The 21,568-nt window shown below is 46.9% G+C and overlaps 1 protein-coding gene across 1 annotated transcript in view; it reads right to left on the bottom strand.

The window, feature by feature from the left end:
• The window catches only part of nid1a (nidogen 1a), a 121,728-nt gene that overhangs the window by 36,145 nt on the left and 64,015 nt on the right, over window positions 1-21,568 (bottom strand). The window contains exons 9-13 of the mRNA XM_070884666.1: window positions 20,139-20,282; window positions 16,178-16,306; window positions 10,222-10,365; window positions 8,253-8,375; window positions 590-808 (exon numbers count right to left, since the gene is read on the bottom strand). Coding sequence (XP_070740767.1) covers window positions 590-808; window positions 8,253-8,375; window positions 10,222-10,365; window positions 16,178-16,306; window positions 20,139-20,282 — 759 coding nt within the window. The remainder of the gene's footprint in view (window positions 1-589; window positions 809-8,252; window positions 8,376-10,221; window positions 10,366-16,177; window positions 16,307-20,138; window positions 20,283-21,568) is intronic.

A 21,568-nucleotide genomic window follows, 5' to 3' on the forward strand; every position in this document is an offset into this window, starting at 1 on the left:
TAAGCAATTTTATTTCCCCAAGGGATCCACCAAAACTATTTGAAAACAACTGCGCTTAAGCTTTCACTGTGACCATCTGCTGAACTCTCTCAGCAGGTAACCAGCTGAACGATTGTGTGTGTGTGGGGGGACGCGGGGGGTTGAACTGTCTTCGATCAAGGAACTCGGCAGCAAATGGACGTCTTGGAACGACATACACGAGTTAATTCTGGCCTCTTGAGTAGCCCCTCACTTTCGGCCCCAAGCTCTGAAATTCCCTCCCTAAATCTCTCTCCTCGAGCAAAGGCCCACCTTAAAATCTTGCTCTTTGACCAAGCATTTGGTCACCAGTCCCAATGTCTCCTTCGGTTTTACACTCCTGTGAAGCACCTTGGGACAGTTTACTGTGAAAGGCGCTATATAAATGCACTTTGCTGTTGTAACGCAAATAATGTAAACTCTGTTGCCCCAGATAATTTAAATACATCCAGATATTTAAAACATAAATAAAAATATCTCGAGTTTCAAACCAGCCATTTCAAATGGATTAGTTACTTTCATTTTCAATTTCTATTAACTAATAACTTGATCCAAGAGTGCCAATACTTACAAGGGGGTCGTACTCCTCGACTAGTCCTGGTTCCTGCAATTTCGTTACCGTTTGTGTCCACACACCAACAGGTTTCTTGGTTTGAGGTACACTGCACAGCCGCATAGTTCCCATGAGCATCACACTGAGGGATGTGCTCGATAACAGGTCTGGGTCCTCTAGGCTGTATGTCAGCCAGGACACTGTCCCTGTGGCGTTCACATTGCGTTTTCTGGGAGCCTGTCCAGCAAGAAATAAAAAATGCAGTATTAAAAGGTCGGAGTGCACGTAGAATGGCTCGCTCACCAGTTCGAGGCAGCTTCGAGTGTTTTGATAAATCAGAAACAAAAAGTGCCTGTGAAAGGACATATCCCGATCTACGAAGGTTCTCAAACAAGCTGCTCTTCACCTTATTTTCTTGATCCTTAATTGCCCCCCTCACCAACATCATTGTTTGTCGCAGAAGTTGGCAAGCAGAAAGCCTCTGCCAATGGAGCCTGCAAGAAGTGACCATTCTCCATCCATGACTAAATGGAACTCATCATATGGAACAGTACACTAAAACTCAACTTCTGAGGCCCACTACTTGCTCCCTTCACCCCCACCCTGTTCCAGACTACCTAACTTCCCCTCCTAACCCCCATGCCTGCTAATGTCCACCTATCGTTATCTTCTGGGAGTATCTCCCCAACCCTTTCAAAAGTCATCACGCAAGAAAAAAAATAAAACCCCGGCCCCTCCACTGTCTCTACCTCGGCTCCACTCTACGACATGTCTCCAAAGTCCTTGCATCGGTTGATGGCTCCGTGCTCACCGCTCTCCGATCGCCATCCTCCAGTTGGGTTTCCATCCTATTCCCAGCAATGAGACGGTCTTGGTCCAAGCCATCGACATTCTGTACCACTGTGGCTTGCTGCCTTTCCTTCCGTCCGTACCCGACCCCGCTCCACCCCAACCCAGCCACTTTCAACACAGCTCATCGCCTCACAGCACCATACTCTCAGGGTTCCACTTACACCTGTCTGCCCTCTCAGGTGGATGTAAAAGATTCCACGGCACTACTGGAAGTAGAGCAGGGGAGTTCTCCCCAGTATTCTTCAACCAACATCACTAAAAACAGATTATCTGGTCTCATTGTTGTTTGAGGAGCTTGTTGTGCGCACAAAACAGAGGAGGAGGAATTTCTTCTCTCAAAGGGTTGTAAATCTGTGGAATTCGCTGCCTCAGAGCTGTGGAAGCCGGGACATTGAATAAATTTAAGACAGAGATAAACAGTTTCTTAACCGATAAGGGATTAAGAGGTTATGGGGAACAGGCAGGGAAGTGGAGCCGAGTTCATGATCAGATCAGCCATGATCTTATTGAATGGCAGAGCAGGCTCGAGGGGCCGTATGGCCTACTCCTATTTCTTATGTTCTTATTACAACAGGGACTACAGCACTTTAAAAAGTACTTCATTGGCTGTAAGGCATCGTGGGACATCTGGAGGTCAGGAAATGCACTGTAGTAATACAAATTCTGTTATTCTTAAAATGGACTCAATACACTTCCTCAGTTTATCCTCCAGGGACTCTATGGCCACACCTCTGGCATTCTACCCCTCCTAACCATCAATTTTGCACGACCTCTTGGCAACATCGTCCATAAGAATATCCGTTTGATACCCCATTAAAGCTTTCCACCAGCGACTCAAGCGGTCGCTACACGCTGCAATTGCCTGTCCGGCATTAATTCCTGGATCAGTTACAATTTCCTCCAGTTCAACGTTGATAAAATAAAAGCAATCTTCTCTGGCTCTAGGTCCCGCAGGTATCGACTCCATTGATCTCCCTAGGAACAAGAGTGGGCCATTCAGCCCCTCAAGCCTGTTTCGCCATTCTATTACATCATGGATGATCTGTAACTCATCTATTTTCCCTACTTTTGCTCCTATCCCTCGACATCTTTTACCCCACCAAAGATCTCTCTTTTTGTATTCCAATCCCGTTGAGATAAAGGCCGACATTACTTTTTGTACCCGTGTGCTAGCCGTTCTTTGAATTATGGTGTGGATTTCTCAAGTCTGTGTGAGTAGGTGATCAGAATCTCTAACTGTACCTCCAACAGTGCAGCACTCCACTGATTACCTGTTCTGAGTTTGTAGTGGGGCTTGAACCCACAACCTTCTGACAAGAGGCAAGAGTGCTACCAACTGATGTAAGCTGTCATTTGGCCAAAACTCTCGGCTGTTGTGGAACATCGGAACAGGAGGAGGCCATTCAGCCCCTTGAGCCTGTTCCGCCATTAATGAGATCATGGCTGATCTGTGACCTAACTCCATATACCACCTCTGCCTCACATCCTGTAATACTTGCCCCATATCCCTTAATACCTTTGGTTAAGAAAAATCAATCAATCTCCGATTTTAAATTAACTGATCTAGCATCAATTGCCGTTTGCTGAAGAGAGTTTCAAACGTCTCCCACCCTTTGTGTGTAGAAGTGTTTCCTAAATTCACTCCTGAAAGACCTGGCTCTAATTTTTAGGCTACATCCCCTAATTTAAGACTCCCTATCCAGCGGGAATAGTTTCTATCGACCCGATCAGAACCCTTTAATATCGTGAAAACTTCAATCAAATCAGCCCTTCATTTTCTAAATTCCAGGGAATACAACACGAGTTTGTATAATCTCTCCTCCGAATTTAACCCTGGGAGACCAGGCACCAGATTTATGATTTCGACTAGAGTTTGGGAGTGGGAGAGCCAACTTTAAATTGGGTTAGCAGGTAGACACTTCTGCCAGGACACAAGTATAGAACAGCATCAAAAGAGACAAGCTCTACTTGTGAGAATTAGTGTCAAGGTCAGAGAGAGCAAAGTGCACAACATTAGACTGGATGGCCTTTTGTTGGACGGCACAGATATAATGATTGCAGGGAATAGAATACGGCCAGGGTGATCTCCTGGACTAGTTTCGATCGCCTGGATGGGTCGGAGAGGAATTTTCCCAGATTTCTGTCACAAAATTGGCCTGGGTTTCAAATCTGTTTTTTTGCCTCTCCCAGGAGATCACATGACTCCGGTTGGGGTGGAGTGTAGAATGTTTCAGTATAAGGGGTGTCGCAGTTGTGTGGGGCGGACTGGTTGGACTGGGTGCTCTTTGCTTTTTCCGTCATTGTTCATAGGTTTATATGTAACCTTTAGGGCTGCTGACCGAGGGCCGTGCGGCTCTGTGTCGGCCGGTGAGGACACCATGGGCCGGAATGGCCTCGTTCTGCGCTGTAAATTTCTATGTTTCTATGCCCATGTTCAGGAGCAAACCCATAATAATAAATCTTCCCCTTCCGTCCTCCCCACCTCTGCTTCCCGGAACTGGGATGTGGGAGTGAAAGCACCCAGGGGGCTGAAGCACAATTATTATATTTCCTGGCCAGAAGTTATTCTCTTCTGCATGTGAATCCGCTCCAGTTCCCAGACAAGTGGCTGTTTTCATCCTCAACCACAGTCAGGACTGCAGTCTTGTTTAATGTTTATATATTGTCAAGCTCTGGAGCCAATTAACTATCCCGAGTACACCATTTAACGGGGACTAATTTTCCCCCCCACACACTCAGATTTCATATTCACTAACCTCGTGCTCATTGAAGTTTCTTTTGCTGTTTATAGGATAATAACCAGTGTTGTATCAATCAAAGCATATAAAAAAAATTGACTGAGATGCAGCTCTGAAAGATGTTTAACACATTAGCCCACATTTAGCTGCCGAAAGACTGTTAGTTTAATGGTGCTCTCTGTCATTACTGTGTAAATCGGCCAGCAACTTGTGGTGGAGAGGAGATTTCCCGTGAATTGCAAATCCCCATAAGTTGCTGGGTGATTTGCACCAATTTGCCGTCAGCCTTGCAAAAACAGTAGCTTGCCTCCAAGTGGCAGAGTGAAATAGTTCCATGGGATCTATTATGTCCCCCTGATCGAGCAGGCGGCTTTGATTTGATGCCTCATCTGCAAGACGGTGGCACTATGCCAGTAAAGATCAGATGAGTTCTCCCCGGTGTCCTGGGGCCAATATGTATCCCTCAACCAACATCACTAAAACAGATTATCTGGCCATTATCTCATTGCTGTCTGTGGAAGCTTGCTGTACGCAAATTCACTGCAGCGTTTCCCACATTACAACAGTGACTACACTTCCAAAATACTTCATTGGCTGTAAAGCACTTTGGGACATCCCATGTTTGTAGCAGGTGCTATAGAAGTGCAAGTTCTTTCCGTTCCTTCATTCTCAGCTGCCTTCTCTGGTCAGGAAGCAAGATGTGATTCAGATTGAGCACCTCACACAGACTGGGGTGAGCAGCAGAGAAGGATGCACTCTGAAAAGGAACAATGTCCCGAGTGATTCTCTTAATATTTGGCATAGTATTCATTTATATGTAGGAGTTGAACTATATTCAGAAAGAAAGATCTTATTGAGTCATTTGATCTTCCTCACTCCAGTGGCTTGAACTCATGTCCAGCTGCTATCCCTTTGATGTTTCATTGTGTGTTTTTGAGAAATTATTCACCTCATGAATAAGTCGAGATTCTGCTTCAAGTGCCTTTCTTGTGACACTGGTTACTTGCATTTCAAAAAACTATTTCTGGCTTACTGCAGATGATGATGCTGACTTTATGCAAGAGAATTTCATTTTCTAATAAAAACTCTCTGTTGGCCATCTAATCTAGGGTCAGGATGTGAATTGTGCTGCTTTTGTACTTAAAAACTATTTGACTTTTAACATTACAGCTTCAAAGAAGTCCCAAGTATTCATGTTTTAAATTTTTGTATCTCGCAACACGGAAAAGAGCATGTTTGCTCATAACAGCCCACAAGCGGACACATACTTGGAGCAGCAATACTCAGACAATATAATTCATAAATTATACTTTGCTGATATTATGTATATGTAATATAATACATAATTGGTTCGGTTTTATTTTTTAAATTGTGGATTGGAGTCCAACTCCAGGGACTTGAGCACATAATCTAGGCTGACACTCCCTGTGCTGTACTGAGAGAGCACCGCACTGTCGGAGGTGCTGTCTTTCGGATGAGACGTTAAACCGAGGCCCCTTCTACCCTCTCAGGTATACAGAAAAGATTCCATGGCACTATGTCTAAGAGTAGTAGGGGAATTCTCCCCGATGTCGTGGTCAATATTCATCCCTCAACCAATATCGCTTAAACAGATTATCTGCTCATTGTCACACCGCTGTTTGTGGGAGCTTGCTGTGAAAGAAAGAAAAACTTGCATTTATATAGCATCTTTCATGATCACCGGACATTCCAAAGCGCTTTACAGCCAATTAAGTACTTCTGGAGTGCAGTCACTGTTGTAATGTGGAAAACACGGCACCCAATTTGCGCACAGCAAGCTCCCACAAACAGCAATGTGATAGTGCCCAGATAATCTGGTTAACTCCCCTGCTCTTCTTTGAATAGTGCCATGGGATCTTTTACGTCCACCCAAGGGGGCTGACAGGCCTCGGTTTAACGTCTCATCCAAAAGACGGCACCTCTGACAGTGCAGCACTCTCTCAGGAGTGTCAGCCTGGATTTTTGTGCTTAAGTCCCTGGAGTGGGACTTGAACCAACAACCTTCTGACTTAGACGAGGTTGCCACCCACTGAGCCGCAGTTGTGCGTAACTTAGCTGCCGCATTTCATACATTACAACAGTGACTATGCTTTAAAAGTACTTCATTGGCTGGAAAGCGCTTTGGGGCATCCTGAGGTTGTATAGAAATGCAAGTTATTTCTTTCTTTGACTTTGCAGAAGAAACTGAATCCAGTTCATCAGGTAATATGCAAACTGAATTTAAATTAGCGGCGATGAGAAGATTGGCACCATTCTCATTCAGAGCACTCTGTGTACTTGGTATTAACATGTTACTTGGCGTCGAACTACCTTACCTGCTGGGACAAAGAAACTAAACTGCTTTTCAACAGTTCAAAATGCAATACTATAGAAATATATTGGCCAGGATTTTGAGGTGGGTAATGGCGGCAAACTGTCAGCGTCCGCCAGCATTACTCTGAAACTGACCACAACTTCAGAATTAGCGCATGCGAATCTAAATGTGGACACCCTGAAGTTGCTGTCAGTCAGTCACTGCTCTGTCACCGCACCTCACCCCCCTCTGCCCCCGCCCCCACCCCAACAGCCGGCATCAGTGAAATCAGTGGAACTGATGAAAATTTGCACTATTTCGCACTAATATCGCTATTAAATGCCCCCATTAAATGTTAATCCTTGTTGGAATAGGTGTAACTGAGGGTTTTAACAGCGTATTGACTGCTAAACAACTATTCTGGCCCTGAAAAGCCAATTGTATTTGCAGAGTGTCAAATTTCTCCATTATGTTAAAAATTACAATGTAAACATTTTTTTCCGAAAGTTTGTTAATGATATTTCAGCTTCTACCTTGATCCCATGTGTATGTCCTAATCTTTATTTCGCTCTCTGTACCATTTTTTTTTTAAAGTGAAGGATAATCAGTGTTTTTCATTTCCTGGTTTGCTGCCTGTGAAAATTCTTCAATGTGATTGGCTGCTGAGACAGCTTGATGAGGTCACTGCTGCTGTTTGCTGCAGTTGCCTCTTTCACAGCTCTACAATCAATTACTCGTTGAGATACCCGACGTTTTCGCCACAGAGGTCACTAGATCTTGGTGGGCCGCCTTCATAGAGGTCAGCAACGCCGCTGACCGCAAATTACCGGCCAATAAATCCGTGGTGTCACCGGGACTTGGGCAGATTGGCTGCACAAATCTACGTCCTTCTGATGGGGTTTTGACAGAGTAAATAGGGAGAAACCGTTTCCAGTGGCAACCAGAGGACACAGATTTAAGGTGATTGCAAAAGAGCCAGAGGCGACACAAGGACAGTTTTTTACGCAGAGTTGCTGTTATCGGGAATGCACTGCTTGAGAGGGCGTGGAGCAGATTCAATCATTTTCAATCTCTTTCAAAAGGGAATTGGGTAACTACTTGAAAAATAAACATTTACAGGGCTATGGGAAAAGAACGGGGTGAAGTGGGACTAATTGGATCGCTCTTTCAAGGAGCTGGCACTGGGGCGATGGGCCAAATGGCCTCCTTCTGCACTGTAAGATTCTATGATTCGGTTCTCATGCTGCAGGATTCCAGGAGTTCGGGCTGTATAATGATCGCATTGCTGGCGTAATTGGCAGGTGAACCATCGACTGCTGTGCACAGAAGGAAGTGAACTGAGCTACGACTTGGACCAAACCTTTTGTAAACAGCAAGGTTACGATGAAAATCACACAGCCAATAAGGCTCCCTTATGCCAAGCTGAATTAACAGTGTCAGTGCCCCCCATTGCTATTTCGGAGATTATTCATTTGAATAGAGTTTCAGGAAATCTAAACTTTTTTTCCCCCCAAAGAGGCACAAACACACACACATTTGCCTCACCATTATTGGCGACACACGACGAGGATAACTTTGAATGCTTGCGTGCTGTAGAATTCAAAGGTCCTAAAAGTTTATCCATAACCAAAACACCCCCAACAACACAAGACTTTGCCACACAATACACTAGTCCCCAGTGTTCCGATTAAATGGTGAACTTCAGAAATTTACAGCATTGCTTTATGAGGGGGGAACTTTAAGAAGAAAGTTGAAGCAAGTGAGGTCAGCTCCTTACCTATAGGTGCACACTGGAAGCCATCTCCTTGATAGCCAGGAGCACAATGGCAAGTGAACGATCCAGGTGTGTTATAGCACTGAGCGTATGGATGGCATCGGCTTGGCTGGCATTCATCAAGATCTTGAAAAAGGAAAATGGATTTGTGTAATTGAAATCATGGCAATATGAGCAGGCTACTCAGCCCCTCGAGCCTGTTCCGCCATGCAATTAGATTATGACTGATCTGTATCTCATCTCCATCTACCTGCCTCAGCCCTTCTGCTGCGGAAACCCTCATTCCTGCCTTTGTTAACTCTAGACTTGACCCTTAATGCCCTTGCCTCACAAAAATCTATCTCAGTTTTGATCTTTTTAAATTGACCCCACCCTAGCCACAACAGCTTTTTTGGGGGGTGGCAGCGAGTTCCAGATTTCCACTACCCTTTGTGTGAAGAAGTGTTTCCTGATATCACCCCCATAAGGTTACGGCCCTTGTTCTGAACTCCCCCACCAGAGGAAGTAGTTTCTCTCGATCGACCCTTTTGATCATCAATCAGTTCACCCCTTAATCTTCTATACTCGAGGGAAGACAAGCCTCGTTCTCAGAATTTAACCTTTTTAGAGCATCAAGACAAATACCTCTTACCAACAAAGGGTTCGTTCTCCTAAAACCTACACAGTTCAGTTTTCATATAAAAACCCAATATATGCAAAATAGCTCCAATTAGCAAAATACAACAGGAAGAGGAGAATCACAATGTTATTTTAAAAACCCAAATTGCTGGTCATTAAAAATTCATTCAGTTACAACAATACCACTCTTGGCTGGCGTGAATCAGAAGAAATCCCGTGTGACAACTTTTCGCAAACTTGGATTACAATTCCCGGCGTGTTCTGAGCTCTTCATAGAATCATACAGCACAGAAGGAGGCCATTCGGCCCACCATGCCTGTGCTGGCTCTTTGATAGAGCTATCCAATAAGTCCCACTCCCCCCGCTCTTTACCCGTAGCTGTGAAAATGTTTCCTTTTCAAGTATATATCCAATTCCCTTTTGAAAGTTCCTACTGAATCTGCATCCGCCACCCTTTCAGGCAGCGCATTCCAGATCATAACTCTCTCTGTGTAAAAAAAATTCTCATCTCCCCCTGGTTCTTTTGCCAATTATGTTAAATCCGTGTCCATTGGTTATCAACCCTCCCACCAGTGCAAACAGTTTATTGTTATTTACTCTATGAAAACCCTCCATAATTTTGAACACATCTATTAAATCTCCCCTTAATCTTCTCTGCTCGGAGAATAATCCCAGCTTCAATGCCAGCTTCTCTAGTTTCTTTGCACTGAAGTCCCTCATCACTGATACCTTCCTATAATACTACATGCATTTTTTGTTTCTTTACTTGTCCCATTATCACCAACTTTTAACGTGCACTATCATACCTTTTGTCATTCAATCTCTCCTGCCTTCCATCCTATCACGGACCTTCCCTTTTGTTCTTTCCTCTATCCCCATCCTTCTTTCCCTGGCTCCGTAGTTGCTGAAAACCTGCTTAATCTGAAAGGTCATCAACCTGAAACGTTACCCCCGTTTCTCCCCACAGACGCTGCCTGACCTGCTGAGTGTTTCCAGCGTTTTCTGTTTCGATTTCAGATTTCCAGCATCCGCAGTATTTTGCTTTTGTTCTATTCAGTTCCATTGGGTTCAACTGCTTTGTGACTCTTTGTGCTCCGACATGGCTGCTATCATTAATACATTGCTTACTCTCATAGAACTCTTTGGTAGCCCCAAAAATGTTGCGCGAGAAGTGGTTTTCATCCCTCTTAAATGTAGCAGTGGGATCCTGCAGATGTCGAAAACATTCTGGCCTTCATAACTTCCAGGACGACTGCGTAAACATTCCTGCTCCCTCCCCCTCTCCCCCCTTTGATTATTGCACATATTCAGGAAGAATTTGACAAGCACTTTACTGAAATAGGGCGGTACTTACCGACACACGATTTTCCATCCCCGGAGAAGCCGGGTAAACAGACACAAATGAAGTCAGAGCCTCCGGCGTAAATACAGCGCGCACGGTCGGGAGAGTCACAGGTGTGTGTTCTGGTTTGGCAGGGATTGTCGGGACGCTGAACAGCTGCGAGATTAAAAACACGCAACACTTGCAGGTTATTTACATTTCATTCATCGGAGGGCATTTTTCTGTTCAACATTAACAAAAAAGTAGGCATCAACAACTTGCATTTATATAAGAACATTAAAACTAGAAGCAGGAGTAGGCCATACGGCCCCTCGAGCCTGCTCCGCCATTCAATACGATTATGGCTGATCCGATCATGGACTCAGCTCCACTTCCCTGCCTGCTCCCCATAACACCTTATCCCCTTATCGGTTAAGAAACTGTCTATTTCTGTCTTAAATTTATTCAATGTCCCAGCTTCCACAGCTCTCTGAGGCAGTGAATTCCACAGATTTACAACACTCCGAGAAGAATTTTCTCCTCATCTCAATTTTAAATGGGCGGCCCATTATTCTAAGATTATGCCCTCTAGTTCTAGTCTCCCCCATCAGTGGAAACATCTTCTCTGCATCCACCTTGTCAAGCCCCCTCATAATCTTACACCTTCGATAAGATCACCTCTCATTCTTCTGAATTCCAATGAGTAGAGGCCCAATCTACTCAACCTTTCCTCATAGGTCAACCCCCTCATCCCCGGAATCAACCTAGTGAACCTTCTCTGAACTGCCTCCAAAGCAAGTAGAGCCTTTAAAGTAATAAAACGTGTTAAGGTGCTTCACAGGAACAATATCAAAATATGTTGACACCAAGACACATAAGATCATCAAAAGGTGATCAAAAGCTTTGCCAAAGAGGTAGGTTTTAAAGAGCATCTTAAAGGAGTAGAGAGACAGAGAGGTTTAGGGAGGGAGTTCCAGAGCTTAGGGCCAAGGTAGCTGAAGGCATGGCCACCAATGGTAGAGTGATGGAAATCGGGGATGTGTAAGAGACCAGAATTGGAGGAGTACAGAGATCCCAGAGGATTATAATGCTGCAGGAGGTTACTGAGATAGGGAGGGTTGTAGGGCTGAAGGAGGTTACAGGGATAGGGAGGGTTGTAGGACTGGAGGAGGTTACAGAGATAGGGAGGGTTGTGGAGCTGGAGGAGGTTACAGATATAGGGAGGGGGCAAGTCCATGGAGGGAATTTGCAGTGAAGCCCCTTTATCCTGGTTTATACTTTACTAAAATTAGTAAAACAGTAGAAAACATTGCCTTGCAAGATTTAAGCATTCTGTAGTAAGTTATGAAAGTCACTGTGGATACCAGATTGCTTGTGACAAGTTTTGGACCAGTCCATTGTAAAAACAACATCCTTTTAAGATCTTAACAGTTATGAGTAAGCGAACCACAGTCATTGCTGCTTTTACACTGTAAGCATTGTTTGGAAAACATAGTTTTGCATTTAAGTCAATGCTGGAACAATGAGCGTTGAAAGAAAGGGGGTGGGGTGAAATCTGCTTTAAGGCAAAAGAATGTTAGGCATACAAGTGCTCCGGAAAACAGCAAGTATTGGACACACAAGAGTCTAAGTGTATTTGAAGTTCTCCACCCACAGTCATGCAGAATTTCAGCAGCTGAAATGTGGCCATAGGAAACTGAACAGATTAAGACAGGAAGTCAATGAGGTGGGGGTGCGGGCTCAGGGGTCAGAAAGGCACTTGAACTGGGTCCTACTTTACATTACTTCAGAATTTGACATTTTTACAGTTGAACATTGGCCCAAACTACATGATGGTTTCATTTCATACAAACAAGCAGTTAACTGGTTTTTTAGTTCAATATCCAAACGTTCAATTTTTGTTGTTGCTATGTAATCGTATAAATAGGATTATTCAAAGACAAATATTTGGGCTAAACTTTCTGTTGATGTACTTCAGTCCAAAACCCACAATTGCCGATTTAAGCAACAAAAAATATCTTCCAGTATTCTTTGCTACTTTGTGGGAAAAGGGCACTCTAAGTGCCGTCATATCTGGTGGCTTTCAGACTGTGTCTCATGCAGTCTCAGCTGGATCCCCCCCCAAGACTTCAATGTTGCTTTTGCAGCTGGGTCCATCATGGGCCACAGGGGAACTTCCGGTGTGGCACCGACCCGAGCTCCCTCAGCTTGCTGGTGATGGTATTGTGCTGCCCCTGGTGAGCTACTCAGGGCCCTCGGGCCAGGATACCGATGATGCGCCCCCCTCCGGCTCACAGCATTCCTGGCCCCAGACCGGTCAGTCAGTCAGTGCCTCCACGCACGGCCTCGCCCGAGCCAAGCCAGACTGAACCCTCCCAGGTGGGTGTTGACCGGTCTCCAGCCAGCCCCTCAGGACCAAAGTTGATCGAGGGCGTCCTAGAAGGACCTCTATAGCTTCCACACAGGGAACACAGCAGCCTTCCCAGACCCATGAGGCAGCAACAGGGGAGACACTGAGGCGAAGTCGCAGGTTAGGCACCCGTAAGAGGGGTTATAAGGAAATGCACATGGGTGGTAAATGATGTTTATATGTTATTTTTCTGCACTGTTTATTGTTCTGGTAGTTGTCCGTAGCTATATACAGGAGGGCGGGTATCACTACTGCTCTGTAGACCATGAGCTTGGTGCCAGATTTGAGATCCTGGTCTTCAAAAACTCTCTTCCCCAGACGACCGAAGGCTGTGCTGGCGCACTGAAGGCGGTGTTGGACCTAGTCATCGATGTCTGCCCTTGATCGGTTCCCGAGGTATAGAAAATGCTCCACATTGTCCAAGGCCTCGCCGTGGATTTTGATAACCGGGGGGCAGTGCTGTGTGGCAGGGTCAGGTTGGTAGAGGACCTTTGTCTTATGGAGGTTTAGTGTAAGGGCCATGCTCTCTTACGCCTCGGTGAAGGTGTTGACGATGCAGTGGTGTAACTACGCCAATGGATTGGGGCCCTCGCCTGAAGGGGTGCCCACTACCTGCTTCCTCGCGAACTCGTTGGCGGTGTGGCTCAGTTCTCGCCCATCCTCTTGGTGAAAGTTTTGAACCCGTCGACCCTGCTCTCCACCTCCTGCAGGTCGGGGGGGCTCTGCGGGGTGCTGAGCATCAGGTAGACGTTGCCCCCCGACCTTCTCGGTTTTCCTCTTGCCCTGCTTCCAAGCCTTCTTGTCGTTGCGGGTGAGGGAGCGCTACAAGGCTGGTCATGTGGTTCATCCACAGGGTCAGCCCTTTCTTCTGCTTGGAGATGACGTTCTCCTCAAAGCAGCCGGTGGCTTGCTTCTCGGAGACGTGGGGCACCGAGATGATGGGGAACTTCTCCAGCAGCTGACTGGACAGCCTGTCGAAGTGGTTGTAGTGCCGGTTGACCGGGCACTGGGTGCGGCTGGGCACCAGGCAGTACGAGACGTTGAACTTGGTCTGCTGGGTGGGCTTGTCGATGGAGCAGGCGAACGGGTAAGGGTCCTCCTGCCACTCGGGGCCCGTGCAGGCCGCCACGCAGATCTTGTCGCCATCCTTGACCAAGCCGGCCGCCTCGGCCAGGATAAACGCCTCGCCGCCCGACTTGATGAAGGTGAAGAAGCGGTTGAGGTTCCTGCTGACCGTGGCTGTGCTCTTGGAGGAGGAGGATACCGACCCCCACCCCCCCCCCCCCCCCAACATTCCGGCCGCCGTCCCCCGTGCTCACTCGATAACGGCCCGTCCCGTCGAAATCCCCGCTCCCGCCGCCCCTGGACAGCGGCTCGTCTGCCACCATTGAGTTATCGTCCCAGTCGTTATGGTCACCGCTGCCCGAAGGCTGGTGCTGCAGCCCCACCAGGATCAGCCCCCCCCCCCACACCGCCGCCGCCCATTTGGGGGGGCAGAAGGTGCAGGCCGGCAGCGGGAAGCCGCAGGGGGGCTGAGGCTGAGGCAGTGCCGGGCTGTCCTAGCCGCCGGTCGGCACCTTGGCATAGCGGGAGGCGGGGGGCTCGGCAGCACCGGCAGCATCGCTCCCGGCCCGCAGGATCTGCACGTACGAGGTCGGGAAGAGACCCCTCTGGCCCCCTCCAGCCAGCCCTCGATGTCGTGCTCACCGTACACCCTCAGCAGCAAGTCCTCCCGTACCGGGGTCTCGCCCACACTCTCACTCTGGAAATTGTACAGAGCCCGAGCCTGGAGCGCCATCGCCCCGCTGTCCGCACCCGGCTCAGCTCCGTTCCCGGACCCCGCAGTAACCCCCCCCCACCCCGTAAACCCTCCCCCTCACACCGGTCCCGGCTCCCCCTCACACCGGCTGCCTCAGACCCCGAACTCCCTCCTTGGCCTCGCGGAACCCCCCCACTCGAGGGGCGGCTGTGTGGGGTCTTCCCTGGTCGGCTGCACTTTTCCCTGCCGTTCTGTGATTTTTAAAAATCTATGTTTGCATTGGGGCCCACCATCCTCTAGTTACACCACTGACAATGGCTTGGAATTTGGCCTCCAATTGCGCGCACGCAAACATCGTCTGTGTACTGTAGTTCGATGACAGAAGATGGGACAATCTTGGATCTAGCCTCGGGGCGACAGAGGTTGAACGGGTTCCCATTTGTTGAGTGCTGAGCGGGGAACATGTTTCCAGTCTGAGCCCCGGATTGAGATTTCCGTTTTCTCTGAATATTGGGATCTCTATTTCGCTCTCTCTTTCTCTCTCTCTCGTTTTATTGTTCCCCTTTTCTCTATTTTTTATCTCTCTCCCTCCCAGTCAAATTTTCTCTTTCCGCTTCTCATTCCCTTTCCTCACTTCTATCTCTTTCTCCTTTCTCTTTTGCTCCCTTCCCCCTCTCCCTCCCTCGGGCACCGTCAGCTGAAGGACTGGCTTCTTCATACTGCAAATGGGTCCGGAGGCAGAGCGGCAGTGGTGTGCACTTTTAGTGCGTCACTACTGCCACAAGCCCCACACCGCCACGAGAGTCGATCGATTGCGGCAGTGGCCCACACCACCACGAGAATTGGCAGTGGCCCACACCGCTGCAAGACCTCCCGGGCCCAACCTAAGTCGGGGTGGCCAGTTGAGCCCAAAGAGGCGGCCATCCAATTTTGCCGAATGGCCGCCACAAACGGGCAGTAAAGGTCTTTCCCGGGACCGTGAATTTCGGGACCAATATCCCTCGCTTGAGCCAATAGCAATCTCAGTAATGACAACTCCTAAATTAGGAGCGAAGGGAAATCTGATACAACTGTTCAACCAAAAGTCAATAGAGCGATGGAATAAGTAATCAGGGAAGATAATGGAGGGGACTGATGTAGAAATGCATCGCTGGAGAGAAAGGATTTAAGAATATAGCGAGAAGTTATGAATAGGCAGGAGAGGGTTAATGGGTCTTCTATTGTATCCAAGCTTGTGTTCCACCATGTTTACTGAGTGAAGGATGGGTCAGTCATGTTCTAATTAAGTTTGTAAATCGATTCCTCATACCACAAATAGAGAGTCTCTACAATTCCGTAAAGTTAAGGAGAGTAGAATCAAAACACAACCAAGGGTTTCGGTAGAGTAGATGTGGATAACGTTTCCAGTGGCAAAAAGGTTGATAACCAGAGGACACAGATTTAAAGTCATTGGCAAAAGAACCAGGGGGAGAGGGGGAAAACTTCTCTTACGCAGTGAGTTGTAACAATCTGGAATGCACTGCCTGAAAGGGCAACTTTTAAAAGGGAACTGGATAAATACTCCAAAAGAAAAATAAATTACTAAGCTTATGGGGAAAGGGCAGGGGAGAGGGACTAATTGGAGAGCTCTTTCAAAGAGCCAGCACAGTTACGATGGGCCAAATGGCCTCCTTCTGTGCTGTACGATCTCCAACACCTCATTTATAATTAAAAAGGAACAGGTTTTTCAATTTAAAAAAAATCCAATAGTTTTTCCTAAATGAATCTTCAGAACCGCTGTGAATACATCGAAGACATGGTACCGAACAGGTAGAACTTACCCACACAGGTCCGGCCATCCTCCGCAAATTGATAGCCTGCAAAACATTCACAGCGGAAAGTTCCTGGCTGATTGTTACAGACAGCGTAGTTTCCACAAATGGAAGGGTTCCCTCTGCATTCATCAACATCTGTAGGGTAACAACAGTGGACAGAACTTGATCCAGCAGGAACCAGGGAGCAGAGTTCCTTTTTAACGGAGCAATTATTTATAAAAATGCGTACATTTTCACCCACTAACAGTTCAGCCCAGTTTACCAAAACCTCGATTGGTGAACTTTCCGTCACCGACACCAACAACTTGTTTATACATCACCTTTAACGCAGTAAAACTTCCCAAGGCACTTGGCATCAGACAAAATTTGACACTGAGCCACATAAGGAGAAATTAGGATAGGTGACCAAAAGCTTGTTTGAAGAGGTAGGTTTTAAGGAGTCCCTTAAAGGAGGTGGAGAGAGAGAGAGAGAGAGAGAGAGAGAGAGAGAGAGAGAGAGAGAGAGAGAGAGAGACAGACAGAGAGAATTCCAGCGCCTTGGCAGCTGAAGACACTGACACCAATGGTGGGCCGATGAAAATTGAGGATGTGTAAGAGGCCAGAATTGTCAAGGTACATTTTTCTATGGAAAAGGTGCTATAAAAATGCAGTTTCTTATGGCATCGATTTATTCAACAGAGCAAACCTTTTTATTTGAGGGGGAAGGGGAAATACAGAAACAATTCTAGCAACGTTTTTATTTCACACCCTTCTCTCTGAGGAGTTAATCTTCTCCAAACCCCCAGTCTCGCAGATTTCCTTCGATCCCTAACCTGTTCATGGCTTCCGAACAATAGTATGTTCGCATTAAAAAGGAAGTACAGAATTTCAGATTGCATTCAAAGTGCTGGGGCTCAAATCTGGTGCCTGGACACAGCCACAAAAATGAAGTGCATAGGACATCATTGAGGCATTTCTCAGTCAACCGCACGACAAAATGGGAAACAAATGATCATTTCACCCCCTCCGAATGAAAGATTAGTCTGGGCTGCTCCACACTGGGCTGCTCCACCCATATCTAAACCCGACACATCACCCCCGTGTCTCGGGCAGTTTCAGCTCTGTGAGGGGCGACCAAGATACAATCAGCTGTCCAGGAGACAACTCGTGTTTTGTCTCTCCACAGGTAACAGTCCCATTCTGTTCCGCACACGGTCGATGTTTATATATTTTTAAACTGAATAAAAAACACTTCCAGGGCAGTATTACATAGGATATACAGCACAGAAACAGGCCATTCGGTCCAAGCCGGTGTTTATGCTCCACACGAGCCTCTTCCCCACCCCTCTATCACCATATCCTTCTATTCCTTACTCCCTCGTATCTTTATCTAGGCCAACATCCCCAGCATCGAAGCACTGACCGCACTTGACCAGTTCCGCTGGGCGGGCCACATTGTTCGCATGCCTGACACGAGACTCCCAAAGCAAGCGCTCTACTTGGAACTCCTACATGGCAAGCGAGCCCCAGGTGGGCAGAGGAAATATTTCAAGGACACCCTCAAAGCCTTCCTGATAAAATGCAACATCCCTACCGACACCTGGGAGTCCCTGGCCAAAGATTGCTCTAAGTGGAGGAAGTGCATCCGGGAGGGCGCTGAGCACCTCGAGTCTCATCACCGAGAGCATGCAGAAAGCAAGCGCAGGCAGCAGAAGTAGCGTGCGGCAAACCAGTCCTACCCTCCCTTTCCCTCAACCACTGTCTGTCCCACCTGTGACAGAGACTGTAATTCCCGTATTGGACTGTACAGTCACCTGAGAACTCACTTTTAGAGTGGAAGCAAGTCTTCCTCGATTCTGAGGGACGGCCTATGATGATGATGATAGCTAGCTTCCCCTTAAATGCATCGATACTATTCACCTCAACCACTCCCTGTGGCAGCGAGTTCCACATTCTCACCACTCTCTGGGTAAAGAAGTTTCTCCTGAATTTCCCATTGGATTTATTAGTGACTATCTTATATTTATAGCCTTTGGTTTTGGATTCACCCACAAGTGGAAGCATCTTCTCTACCTCTACCGTATCGAAATCCTTCATCATTTTAAAGACCTCTATCAGGTCACCTTCATCCTTCGCTAATCTAGAGAAAGAAGTCCCACCCTGTACAGTCTTTCTCGATGGTCATAGCACCAGTGCCTCGATGTCCTTTTTGTAATATGGAGACTTGTGTTTATTATTATACTAATGTTTAATTAGGAGTTTGGGAATCCCGTAGAACAAATTTCTACTTCTAGGGATTTGATTTGCACGGAGAGTCTGCCTAGAACTGCAGCACCAAAACCAAGATCATTGCTTCTGGACATCACCATTTTTTTTTAAATAGAATTTAAAGCACAGAAACTGGTCTCTACACTTTCCCTCATGTGCTTATTTAGCTTCTCCTCAAATGCTTTGGGGCATTTAGAGTCTAGTTTCATTCAAAACTTCAGTATATTCAATTATTCTAAATTTGCTCTCTTAAGAAGACACTGTGACCTCTTCAACCCGCCGCAGAATTCACCCTAAACACGAGCTGCTCCAAGCGGGCCCTGAGAGACAGCACCTGGAACCGATCAGCTCAAGCGCACCCTTCACGTGCCTGGCTGGATTACAGCACTGAGTGTACACAAGCCTGTGGGCTCCTGCCCAATTGGCTCAGTCTTCACATTGTTAATTGGAGGAAAGTTTCCGCTCATCGAGTACTGGGTGTCGGACAAGCATTGCGACAAATCAGAGTCGGGGAAGGGTCGAGAGAGGTGGTGGTGAGATAGGTGTCATCAGCATACACGTGGAACCTGATGTCCTAAAATCAGCAAGGCGTCCTCCTTCATAACAACATAATGAGGAGCAGGAGAGGGCCATCTGGCCCCTTGAGCCTGCTCTGCCGTTCAATAAGATCATGGCTGATCTTCCACCTCAACTCCACTTTCCCGCCCGATCTCCATATCCCTCGCTTCCCCTAGAGACCAAAAAATCTATCGCGCTCAGTCTTGAATATCACAACCCTCTGAGTGAGTGAAGAAATCTCTCCTCATCTCAGTCCTAAATAGTCAAACTATTATCCTGAGACTATGCCCCCTAGTTCTAGACTCTCCAGCCAGGCGAAACACTCTCGGCAAACTCCCTCAGAATCTTACACCAATGAGATCACCTCTCATCCTTCTAAACTCCAGAGGACACAGTCCCAATCTACTCAATCTCTCTTCATAGGACAACCCCCTCATCCCAGGAATCAAGCTTCCAATCTCTGCTCAGTAGTGTCCACTGAACAATGGATTTGTGGATATAGCGCAAGGTTGGGCTGCAGTTTGGTCATGAGGTTCCTATCCCTTTCTGAGCTCATGCATGAGTGACCACTTGGGTGAGTCATCAGGTTGTAAGAGAGATTTAGGAGCAGGAGCAGGTTCTACAGGAGCTAGATGCCCTCTGGTACCTCAACTAAGAAATTCTCTTCATATTTTTGAGATTCTGCAATACAATGTAACAATGAAGGAAGACTACAACAACTCCCTTACTATAATAGACCATACTGTGTTCAGCTTCCTCATCAAAAGAGAATTCCACACTTCTTTACCCAGAGAGCGGTGAGAATGTGGAATTCGCTACCACCAGGAGTGGTTGAGGCAAATAGCATAGATACATTTACAGGAAAGTTAGATAAACACATGAGGGAGAAAGGAATTAGAAGGATCTGTTGATAGGGTGAGATGAAATAGGTTAGGAGGAGGTTCTTGTGGCGTGTGGACCAGGCGGACCCAATGGTCTGTTTCTGTGCTGTACATTCTATGTAATTCTAAGCAAAATGATCGCCAGCATTCAGTATGGCTCCCTTCATGGCCATTATATGAGGAAAGGGAGCTAACTCTGGGCCTATCCAGCTTCAGTGGTGAGAAAAAGCCACAATTTCAAGGCACGTTGCTGCCTGCTTTACTGCCAATCACTGTCCTACCGTAGCAAATCCGGCCATCACCATAAAAGCCAGCGGAACATTCACAAGTGAAGCGATTTCCCTGCTCTGGGCGGCATGCGGCATTGGTGTCACATCCATGAGTCCCGGTGTAGCACGGATTCTGGTTCACCACACTCGAGTCATCTGGAAAACAAGAGGGAATCAGAATTCCATTTTAAATGAGTGCCCACATACACCACGGTTGTCGTGACCTACCTGTGCTGCTTGTTTCACTCAAGCTGAACAACTTGTACAGGCTAAACATGCAGCTGTGGCTCACTGGGTCGCACCCTTATGTTCTCTATCGCTCAGTCAGGAGGTTGTGGGTTCAAGCCCCTCTCCGGGAACTTGAGCACAAAAATCTAGGCCGATCCTCCAGCGCAGTGCTGAGGGAGCGCTGTACTGTCGGAGGTGCCGGCTTTCGGATGGGACGTTAAACCGAGGCCCCGTCTGCCCTCTCAGGTGGACATAAAAGATCCCATGTGGAACGAGATAATGTATAGCACCCTCTAGCTAGGAGGTATCGATATAATGTATAGTGCCCTCTAGCTAGGAGGTATCGATATAATGTATAGTGCCCTCTAGCTAGGAAGTATAGGCAGCTGTATTGAGAGAGGGTCTGTGAAAGAACGCCATCTTAAAAGCACCACATGGCTGTCTGAGATCTCCCAAAATAAATAGAATTAATGTGAACTAAGAGTGTTCAAGAGACTATAAAATACATGGCGTCAGAAGCGAAGACTTCCGATCTTTCATCGAACGCATCCACGACCGAAATATTGGAACTAAGACTTTTTCGAGCCGATGGAAATCGACGTTAAGCAGTGCAGAGCATACTTCCTACACATCGGGCGTGGATCCGTGAAGGGCGATAAATGGCCATAAGCTTGTAAAGTAATCTAGAGGCATTAGTAAACTTAAAGTGGCATTGTAGGGCCTCGATTGAAAAAGTATTTCTACAATTACATGGCCACGATATTTTACTATTAGACTTGTTCTAGTCCTCTGGGTATTTGAACTGTATACATGTATGTGACAAACTCAAAGTGCTAAAACTGAAGCGAGCTATGACCACCACGGTGCCAACTCACGCATACATTCCTCTCCCACCTCCATCGCAGTTGACCAGCGATTTGAAACCAACTGGAAAAAATTCAAACAGCTGAGGGCCAGCTATGGAATTATCACGAATATTGTGGAAAAGCCCGATCGAGTTAGGGTTGCAACATTTATCACTGCCATTGGCAACGATGCCCTAGATATTTTCCCCACAAATCAGAGGAAGACAAGCAGGGAACTGAGATTATTTTGAAGCTCTGGGAAGAGCACTGTAAAGGTAAAACCAACATCATCTGTGAACGGTACCAGTTTAACAACTGTGTACAAGGGGACGAGCGGTTTGACAGACATCTCGTGAAAGTGAGAGAGCT

This window comes from Pristiophorus japonicus, chromosome 7 (genome assembly GCF_044704955.1).
Source record: "Pristiophorus japonicus isolate sPriJap1 chromosome 7, sPriJap1.hap1, whole genome shotgun sequence".
NCBI classification, from domain to species: Eukaryota; Metazoa; Chordata; class Chondrichthyes; family Pristiophoridae; genus Pristiophorus; species Pristiophorus japonicus.